We start from the raw sequence: 11,394 nt of genomic DNA, 5'->3' as shown, positions 1-11,394 counted from the left end.
CAAATCTCAAACTTTAAAACAAGTTCTGCGTTTTTTTTTGGTGACGCAGATCATGTGGTTTGTACATATACAATATCTGCATACAGGTCAGGGACAAACGACACTTTACCCCTCAAAATACCAGATAACAGTTTTAAATGCCAGAGGCTTTGTTCCAGCAGAACCGTGGTTAAAAGTGTCAGGTTGATAAAAGTAGAAATTCATTCAAACACTAAGCGCAGACTGAAAATATGTATTTGTAGAGAAAAAAGTCCTTGCTCATTCCTTATTGACATTTTAAACGTAGCAAAATAGCTTACAGTTTAGTACCGCAATTCTACTAAATCATTTTCAGTTATTTTGCATGGTTTTCTTAGCACAAATAAATGAGGAGTAGAAAATAATAAAAAAAAAAACGAAGTCAAGCTTTGATAGATATTAATTTTAGTATAATAAATAAGTACATACTTGTTTAGCCGAGTTTTCAGTGACTAGCCGTAGCTGTTCCCTTGCTTTCGTGCATGTGATTGGCGACGAAATACGATTGTTCAAAGAGAGTGTTACTTTATTGAAATTCAAAAGCTGAAGAAAACATTCATAGAGAGTTAAGACATAGAGCTCTGAAAAATGGCACATTGAGAGCATGGATTATGGGAGAGATATATTAGCGGCCTCGCCGACCAGCAGGTGCCCTTCAGGAGTGTTGTTGAAGCCAGACACCCAAAATGTGCAGTTCGACCCTTCTTGCGGAAGATCTAGAATAAGAAGCGGGTGTGCATAGTACACACTGGTTACTACTTCTTCTTTGCAATGCTGACCAATTTAGGCACTATTTTTATTTAGCCCATTAATTTCTTACGATATTTGAACTTATCTTAAGATTTACTGTAGCCGTTTTTGCTCATAATTAAATACTTTCTAAAATTTCAATGGTTTCGCTGAAGGAGCGATTCTGTGGGAATTCACTAATTCTAACATTGTTTTAGGACTTGCTTTTGCATAACCTGCAAAACCAAAACTTAATTCGATGTAGGTTTTCATATAAGTGTCTGCTCGGCTATATTGAAACTCTGACGAAGGTTTTTTCTTTTTGTTTAAGCTTTACCTTGAACAATTATTTGAAGGTCCTCAACAGTTGTGCTCAGCTTTTCACTGGATGGGCATTGCCAGGAAACGATGTAACCATTCAGCGGTCCGGCTGGCACGTGAGGATGCTCCCAGGCTACGACCACCCCGGTGCTGTTCTGACTCAAAACCTTTAAACCACCTGGCGCACCTGGGGCTAGAGAGAAAAAAAACACATTTTTGTTCAGCGAAACAACCCGTGTTTCAAAATTTATTGAGCAACACTGGCGTTCGCCACTGCATGGATACGTAGCGTGTGATTGGAACCGAGTCCTTGCCGAACGCTGACGTCGCACTTGTATTCCAAACGAGATGAGCCGAGTTTACGCCGTAGGCTGACGCAAACCCTCGTCACTAATACATGATCAAAGCACGTGATCATGCTATTACAGTGAGGCGATGGCGAGGATTTTTGAAAAAAACCTATTTCAGAAAAAATTAAAAAAATTGATCTTTTATTTTTACTTTGAAGAATTAGCCTTCAAGTAAAGTTCACTGGTGCGTTGACCGGCAAACTAGACCAGTCTACCTTGACGACGCTTTCGCGATGTCGAGTACTCCTCATATTTTTATATAATTGCGCCATAAAATGAGTTTTGAATATTCATCTTTAGTATTTAGTAATAAATGTTTCTTATATAGTAAATAATTCGATATACATACTCTATTGAATACTTAAACATAAAACAACCTATACATTGGACGTCAAAGTCAATTGGAGGCGGAGATCGGTTTACTTTGAATGTAACATCAATCAATGACAATAAATGTCTAGATAACGAATTTATAACTTTGGTGCCAGGACGCATTTTATAACATATATTGTTCTCAGTAAGAAGAAAATGCTCTTTGTGCTACTTTATTTTTAGATATAGTTTGATTGACGCCTGAGAATCATTACTTCCTGAGCCATTGTTTAGACTGACTGTATGTTTCGCCTAACGCGGCTGTTAAAAATAAAGTGCTTTTTATTCCCCTTGGGTGATAGATTGTTCTCGTCTTGTGGTGATCAGTAACCTATCTATTCTAACAAGCCTCTTCGTTTACCTTCATGCAGAACACCCAGACCTCAAACTTGCAATGTGTATAGTGCTTAAGAGGAGGTGGAACTTCTTGCTTATTCTCAGTGTCTGGGTCGTATTGATAAATTCTAATCGTATTCTGAGCTTTTGCCATTTTGTGGGATCCTGCCACGCTTGGCCATAACTGGCTATCTGCATGTTCCGCAGAAGGGTGAACGTAAATTGCATTTTAGAGTGTAGCTGCATTCAATCATCTAACAAGGTGTCTCTTCATTAGTCTGAACTAATAACAGGTCCTTAATGAAAGAACGAGTGGCATACAAAAACAGTAGGTATACACATTGTCAAATGCGACGAGCCATAGTTTTGTCTACCAGACCAAATATTTAATGATGTAAGTTCAGAATCCATATTGTGAATAATTACAACTAGACTCCCGTACGAATACTCAAAGATTGTGTATATATATTGCATTCTGGTAATCTGCTCTGAGCAATTCATGGAAGCCGTCACATATCCTTTTTGACAGAGTCTTGCACGGAGCGGTGTGTCAAAATGTGGCGTGCCCATTTGGGTTTTTTCAGACGGCACACTCTGAGATGCGAAAGAACGCGTAAAAAATCTGATTTTCAACATTAGCTGCCTAATAGATGAAGCAAAAGTCTATGTAATACTGAGAACTCATAATTAGTTACTGCACTCATTATGCTTTCTGGACATAATATTGGTTATTTTTTAATACCTGGCCAGGAGGTAGTGTTTTAGGGTAGGCTATTTCTTTACAGAAAGTGGAATAAAATGAAATGACGTTCATTTATGTTCTGGGGCAGTATTTATAAAAATAAACTATGAATTAAGCAAGATACGTTCTTGTCAGCAAGTATTTTATACAGCGTGCATGATTTTAATTCGGTCATATAAAAAAAAGAATTAGATTTACTGGAGTCCCGTCTTCACCATCCGTTTATCAGTCTGGGCGACCATTAAATGGGGGGATAATCGTCAGGGTATGTCGACTAAGTAGCTAAAATTGTTCATTAACTTTTTTAATTTTTGTTTTAGGGGTTATATTGAAAGTGTAGTAGGGATGAAATTGAGCAAGACTTACTGTTGGGCTAGTTGGTTCAGTGTACTGAGTAAACTTGTGCGCGCAAACACGAATGACGAACAAGGAGAGTGGACAAGGACAAGTGCGCTTGTCCTTGGTCATTCCCTTGTGTTTGTCCTTTGTTGGCGCATACAAGCTTACTCAGTCACGCCAATTACTATAGAAAGGTAAACAAATTAAGATAGTTTGGTTGGGAAGAAAGCGTTTTACACTGGGTGTTTGCTTTCACTTGGAACATATTTAAAAATGAGTGAGAGTTAGACAAGAGCCGTCTTCCCCATGTATATATTGGGCTCGGTGGACGTTAGACGAAGGGATAATCGTCAGGGATGTCGACTAATTAGCTAAAATGTGTTCATTAACATTTGATTACTAGTTTTATGGATCATGTGTCATTGCAGTGCAGATGGCAACTATCCTCGGAAGCGAGACCAATTTAGATAATTTGCGAACAGGCAATACGTCTCGAGATTTGATTTTAATTACCAGAGATACCTTCTTACAAGAAGAATTCATAAAGGGTGTTTGATTTCTAAATTAGAACATAGTTAAAAAAGACTGAGAGTCATACAAGTGCAGTGCCATATTCACCATGTATTTATCGAGCTAGGCGGACATTAGATGAGGCGAAAATCGTTAGGGTGTCGACTAATAAACTGACTTTTAAATCAACTTCTTAATAATTGGGTGTAGAGGTCCTGTCGCGATTGAAGTTCTGACGGCCATTACTATTGAAAGCTTGAGCGATTTAAATATTTTGCAATCAAAAGGTTTTCGAGATATTAATTGAGAAATTTGGGATTTGTTTAGACCGATTCAAATGTTAAAAACAGAAAGAACTCCGCCCTGCCCAAAACGACGCATGGAAGAGTAACGAGACGTAATCGTTTCAGTTACGTCGACATTTGTGTTTTCAGAGCGCTCATCGGGAACACGCTACTGAGAAAACAACGATATGAATGAAACGGCTACGTCCCCTTTCCAAGCGCCATTGCGGCAGGGCTTGCTGTGCTCTTTTAGCGCAGTTTTTAAATCGGACAATAAAAAAAAAACCCAGACATTTTTTTATTCATATATTAAAACCAATGCCTCTTCACAGTTACAAAAAATATGTCATATAATAGTAATTTCAGTCAATACTGCAACTCAAAATGACTTTTAAGACCAATAATTAAAGAAGCTAATTACCAACTTTGAGTTAATTAGCCAACACACAATGATGATTATTCTTCATATAATGTATGCCGAACGTGATACATACATGGTGAAAAAGTACTGGTGTTACTCTCACCCCCTTTTTAGAAAACATGTTTGCATTAAAATAAAATACCCTGTGTATCAGGCTTTCGAAAGAAGGGATTATCCGAAGAAAATCCGACCCTATATTTTCACTCTGAGGTTTTTGCCTTCTTGACGAAATTTCAGAACTGTGTCTGATAAATTTTCTTTTTTTTTTCTTATTATCTTGTCTTTAGTGTTGGATAGAAAATGCCTTTTTTGTTCTTCAGTTTCAACATAGAAAATACATATTTATACAGGCTGTGTTAAGCAAAAACAAGTTTTTATTTTCAATTTCTTATCAATAAATTGTTTTCTCTAGGAATAAGTAAAATGCTGGCAGCCTAAGAAACGCGGACATTCTCCCGTCCATGGATAGCTTCATTTGGCCAGCAGCATATACTGAAGACGAAAATTCTTCAGAAATAGAAACCTACATAACGTAGCGGATAAAGGCATATCTGCTATGCGACACTTGTTTGGTTAAAAAACATTGTAATATTGTCAGTATATAAATGACTGTATACTTATCCTTACATTTTTTATATTTATATGCTGATTGGTATGTTAGTTTTTACACAACACTTAATTGTTGCAAATTGTTTTCAAGTATGATCGTTGATATTTGCTAAACCATTTCACTTTACGGACACTTCAAGCAGCAGCGACAGCAACTATGTTCGTTATTAATAGATTCATTTTGTTTCCAAATTAATTTTTATATTTAGTGAGCTGATCCTGAAATCTTACCAATAGGCTCGAATTTCTTAGCTTACATGACGCGCGAAAATAAAATATCCAGAGCTATTATCTAATTGTTCTTATGACAAGCAAAGCCAGTTAGATTACATTGTAAAAAGTTTCATGCATCACATGAACATAAAAATAAATAAAGGGCCCGTATTTGTAGCTTGTTTAAATATATTGAATCTCTTATTTCCTCAGTTATACATCACATTGAGATAACAAGCAATCCAAACGGTTTGATATCCAAAGGGTGGCGATGTGGGTTACTTGGTTCATACTGACGAAAAGGCAAACAGCGCGGAGTAAACGGGGACTAAAGGAAGTGCAAACAGGCAGCGCTTGTCCTGTTTGCACTTCCTTTAGTCCCCGTTTACTGTGCGCTGTTTGCCTTTTCGTCTATATCCAAAGGTTTTCTTACATGCAGGGAAGGCAAAGTGCACTGCTGCTAAAACGCTGAAGTGGCAAGAGACACATATACAAGTCTACATCATACAAAGTAGAAATTTGAGATCGGAATGCTGGAGGCGGTTTAGCTAATGTCAGAAAGCAACATAAAATAATTTTGACGGAATCAAGTTTGTTTATCGACATCAAGCCAAAGTCTATCAAGTACCCGTACCAGAGAAAGACGCAGCATTACAAACGCCCCCAGACACCGACCAGGTTGCCATAGCTTACAATGACGTAGAGATAATGCTTATATAAATTTGCTATCATTGACTTAGTTTAAGGCTCAAAGTACCTCAACCATAATAACGCGATAATCAGGTTTTAAAGTGTTTTTTTTTTGTGGGTGACGAATGCACAAGACTGTACCCACAGAATGCATAATTTTTAATTCGAACAATTCTAAAAATATTGAGTGGTAGTTAGACGAGTTTTCTCTTCACCAGGTATTTATCAGGCTTGGCGGAAAATAGATAAGAGAATAATCAGCATGCTAAGTTCACTAATTAACTTTTTAATTATTAGTTTTAGGGGTCATGTTGCAATTGCTGTACTGACGGCCATTACTATTAGAAGACAGATAAATTTAAAGCATTTAAGAAAAGGCAATTATATTGAAATATTAAGCATTACATTTTCACGTTTTCTTTTTGCTCGACTAAAAATATTGTGCGCTAAAGGAGCGCACTAAGCCCTGCCCAGAATGACGTTTGGAAGAGTAACGTAGTCGTTTAGGTAATCTCGTCACTTGTGTCATCGGCACACTTATTAAGGACACGTACTGTGCTGAGAGTGACTACATGATATAATTGACAACGCGGCTCTTCCATGCGTCACTGGGAGCAAAGATTGCGACGCTCTTTTAGAGCGGAATTCCTAAATATGTCGGAAAACGCAAAAATTGATCGAATTCTTTAAACTGGTATGGCCTCTAATATTATTTGCCGTCAATAATGCATCTACAACATGACCCCTAAAACCAATACAGTAAAACCTCGTTAATTCGGATCTCATGGGACCGGCAAAACTGTCCGAATTATCCGAAAGTCGAAATATCGCAAGGACAAAGAAAGCTGCGTGAAAACGTTGCCCTGTGACATACCTTTATTTTGAGAAGAAATCTGTTATTACCGCCTGCTTTCTGGACGACACTTGGGCGAAGACGGCAACTTTCCTTAGCGCGGTCGAGTGCTCCACCGCACTCGCACTGTCGGAGCTACGCATCCCGTGCGCTGACAATGTAGCACAGCAAGGCCTCTTCTAGTTTCGGGTGCACCACCTTCCAAGGCCGCTTTCTTTTCGCGTTGAACTTCTCGCTCTCGAAAGCCCGTAGGATATCGGCCACAATTTTTACGTACGCGGCCAAAGTGCTTCTCTTGACGTCGTAACTTTCCATCACTTGTCAAAAGACGCCGCCCTCCAAGGCCCTCAGTATTTCCACTTCCGTCGCTAACTTCTTAGCCTAGTACAGCTGCAACGGAAAACGAGTAGCACAACTGACCAGTAATCGGAGCGGCGAAATCGCGACACCCGGCGCTATTTTTCCCGAGCGCCGATAGCGAGAGTGCCAGTCACGTTGCATTTTTCAATGCGGGGTGGCCGACGAAAAATTGAGGGAAAGGATAGTTGTTAAAATGGCGGGCTTTAGGATCCCCGCGTTGAGACATAAAACGTGGCTGTCACTCTCGCTCTTGGCACGCTCGGGAACAATAGCCCCGCGTGTCGCGATTTTGCCATTCCGGTCGTCGGTCACTTGTGATACCCTTTTTCCGTTGCAGCAATGCTTCTGCTGCTTCCTTGCCAGGAGAGTAACGCGCTGAAGCACAGCGATCCAGAGCAAAACTGGTGCAAAACACGGAGAACCGAAAGAGCGAAAAACCATGGGAAAACCGGAAAAATCACGTGCGCACTTCGGATGGGTAGCGGTTATACCTTTTGGAACAGACGGTAGCTAGCGCCACCTGCCGAATTCGTCCGAATTTACGATAGTGCGCCGCGTTCACTCTGAATTAATGAGCGTTCGCTGCCATTGACTAATACATACGTTTGACGGGACCGAATCGGCAGTTCAAATTATCCAACTTTCCGAATTAGCGGGGGTTGAATTAACGAGGTTTTACTGTACTAGTCAAAAAGTTAATTAAACGATTTTAGTTAAATATTCAATTTGCCGTGACGATTATCCACTCATCAAATATCCATCGAACCTGATAAAAACATGGTGAAGACAGGCGTCGTCTAACTCTCGCCCTTATAAAAAATATGTTTGAATCAAAACTAGTCATTTTATTATTCAAGCTGTAATCCTCTGCATATTGAGCAATAAAATTCATTGCGCCTATTCTCCACTTATATTCAAATCAACACTAAAAATGCCCATAGGTGTACGTAATGGGAGCACGCATACGGCATTCAACTGTCTTAAGTATAAGACAGCATCAGCCTAGTCACAAACTATCTAAATCGCCTCGCAACGCGGGTGAATGTGATTCGTTGATTTTCCGCCTTCTTCGTTGAGCCAAGTAGGGCCAGAAGTCGGGTGGATTATCAGTAATTCACAAGCAAGTTGATATAGCATGTATGGAGCAGAGGGAATATATGTACCTTATTAGTGTTGATAATTACAAAATGAAGCTGGTCAAGAAAGGTAGACACTCAACAATGCCCGAAAAGGTGTTACCTGCCATGCCAGTCTTAATATGCACAGTTGAGTTGCCTCCACAGCCACCCTTGCTGCAACCTCTTAACGAGACACTGTAGTTTGTGTAGGGCACAAGGCTCTTGAGCGAAAGGAACCCAGTCTTGAACTCAGGCGTCCACCCATATATGACAGCCATATCGCATCCAACGTCGTCCGTGCAGTCTGTCCAAGCATTTTCGTTTGTCGATACCTGTAAACCACAGCAAGAAAAGCTTGTGAAGTATTTCGTTACACATAACACACCTCCTTATTGAGAGCAAAGCAAAACAGAATAAAAATGTATCCCAGACCATCGCTATTTTTGTGCTGGCACGGTACTAGTTCATTTTATTAGGCAGCACCGGCAAAACAAATCGGAAGTGTACGAAGGTTACGAAACCGTTCTAAGATGAAAATAATTGCGCGTTTTTTATTACCCAAATGAAAGTTTCAATAAAAAAGAGTAAAGGGTCAATACAGGGCGCGCTCTAGGTGAAAAGGGTAATCTTTTTGCAACGTTATATATATATAAGGTAATTTCTTCGAAAAGTGTTTCTTTCTGCAAGACTTGTGACAGTCAAATGAGTTCAAGTAAACATTTATTGAGACAACCGACGAGTAGTAAAGTAAACTAAGGAGCTGTCAAAAAAAAAAAAAAATGCAATGACGCGACTTACGAAAGCGACCTCCCCTCCTTACGGTCGCACCATTCAGCAAGCCCAGGCACATGAACAAGAAAGAAAAGGAACTTACATGGCCGGCAAAACCAAGCTTAAGAATTGCTCATCAGTAAAAAGACCAAATAAAAAGACATATTACACGGAAACAATCACTGAGTCTACAAAGAAATGCCACATGAAAGACATGCCGCCGGCGCACAATAAACCCACCGGTCACTCTTGAAACGACAAAAAAAAAAAAAGGCAGTTTTTTTTTTTTTTATCGCTCAAACCGTCGTATGCAGAATTTCTGTTTATGAGGAACACACTTAACGCTAACTCCAACCTCAGCCTTCCAGTCACGCGACGCCATGTCACAAAGCCACGCCTTCCTTTTGTACCGTCACTTATTTTTTTTTAATTTCTTTCCAAAGCTTTTGCAGCTGGCGACAGCTTTTCAACGCGTCCCGGAGATTTTTCCTGCCTCTGTTTTTTTTTTTCCTTTGTTATCTTATGCACAGTTGCGTTGTGTGGCCCGCAAAGCTCGCGGCGCAGGTGTTTGTCAAAAGTCCAAATGCTGGCTCTAAACTTGTTCTAAAAAATCGGCGCCTGCACGTAAGAAGGTCGAATTTTCCCAGACGTGTATTTCAGGGGTGCATCTTACCTTAAGAAATTCTAAGATATAGCTTATTATCTGCGAAAAATGAGACCAACAAACTTGCCAGAGTCAACGACTGTCGTCAACACAGACAGCAAATTTAACAATAGTTATAATTTGTGGCAGCAGAGCCGGATAGGCGTAAAAAGCAGATGACGAACCTGGTTGTCTGCCCGCTGCGACAATGTGTGTACAGCAGATGTCATTATGCGGCCGATTTATGCAACCTTTCAAACTGACGGGCAGCTTTCGAGGCCACACTGTAGATCCTCTGGTATTTTAAAGCAGAGTGTCGAACCGATATTTTTATCGGTTCGGTTCGGGTTCGGGTTCACGGCTTTCGGTTCAGTTCCGGTTCAGTTCCGGGGCGCAAAAATAACGGTTCAAACCGGTTCGAACCGGTTCGAACCGGTTTGAACCGCTAAATTAAGAATATATTTTCTGCGTTGTTTTGTCAATAGGCACTATTTAGGCCATGAAACTAACTGCTGTAAACAATCTGATTTTTGCGAGGACCTATTTTTGAGAATTTCGCGAATCGCCTACAATTCGCGAAAAATGGGTCCCGCGAACAATTTCGGTAAAATGTAAACAGATTGAAATTTATAGTGAGATTCCACCGCGTCGAGAAAATTACAACCTACGAATTATTCCAAAACTTCAGCTTTGACCTAAATCGCGAAATATTGAGCCCACGAAAAATAAGTCGTTTACAGTATATACTTTTCTTTTTTGTATCGTTTGTTCAATCCAGTTTTATTTTCAGGTACAAAAATTATAAAATTCTGTTATTTATACCTACACAACAAGAAAGGAAAATCTCCATTAACATACCAAACGTCGTGTTTATACGACTCAACCTCCCTTCGTTTACCAGAGTCACATACATTGTACCTGAATCGAAATGTTTTCGCGAAGTGAAGTAGGTTGCCTAAAATACCCGTGACAGGTACAACTTTGTATCGCAGTATTAGATGTTGAATCGTGGTTTTGCGCTTGAACTAAGAAATTAATTACAGTGAATAAAATCATGAAATGGGCACCTCGTCGCCATATATACCATAAAATGTGTTTTAGGAATACGTTTCACAATATATATATGACGACGAGACGACTGATCTTAAGGCAATATAATTTTAAAAATGTCACGAAAGTCACGGGACAAGTCCTTTCACTCTTTATTTTATAAAAACACTAAGCGACAATCGCAATGCTTGTTTTTTCTAACTAGCATTGTTTGCTCTCAGCACCATGATGCGGGCGACGAATCATGCGAAAAGGAGTGGCTGAAATTGTTCACTCTAACCTATGAGCACCTTCGTACTGAGATCGAATCTGACCTAAAACAGTGCTTACCCATGTGAACATTTTCTATATTGGATAAACTGGCATAGCCTGGTTCTGAGGTTTGCTCTTGACAAAATGCCGGTCAATTTAATTTGCAAATAAGCATCACCCTCTCTAATTGATGATTTTTGTCAAATAGAACAAAGTGGGATTTCATGCTCTACTCAATTCGGAAGCTACTTAATTGGACACTTTCTGAGAATTTAAGTGTGCAATCGCCATAGTTCCACCATTCGTTCCAGTAAAAAAAGGCGATAATAAAAACGCATAAAAAACGCAATAATAAACTTCTATATATTTGAGAAGTTATATATGCGTGAGGAACACATACAGTTATTTAAATT

General features: G+C 39.5%; 1 protein-coding gene across 1 annotated transcript in view; it reads right to left on the bottom strand.

The window, feature by feature from the left end:
• Positions 1-526: 526 nt before the first annotated feature.
• Positions 527-11,394, bottom strand: part of LOC8052841 — a 74,161-nt gene continuing 63,293 nt past the window's right edge. The window contains exons 11-13 of the mRNA XM_040211184.2: positions 8,387-8,597; positions 1,085-1,261; positions 527-734 (exon numbers count right to left, since the gene is read on the bottom strand). Coding sequence (XP_040067118.1) covers positions 628-734; positions 1,085-1,261; positions 8,387-8,597 — 495 coding nt within the window. The 3' untranslated portion in view covers positions 527-627. The remainder of the gene's footprint in view (positions 735-1,084; positions 1,262-8,386; positions 8,598-11,394) is intronic.

Source organism: Ixodes scapularis, unplaced genomic scaffold, assembly GCF_016920785.2.
Source record: "Ixodes scapularis isolate PalLabHiFi unplaced genomic scaffold, ASM1692078v2 PGA_scaffold3__209_contigs__length_174095766, whole genome shotgun sequence".
Taxonomy (NCBI): Eukaryota; Metazoa; Arthropoda; class Arachnida; order Ixodida; family Ixodidae; genus Ixodes; species Ixodes scapularis.
Note: the sequence above shows the minus strand (reverse complement) of the source record. Positions and strands in the feature narration are given on the sequence as shown.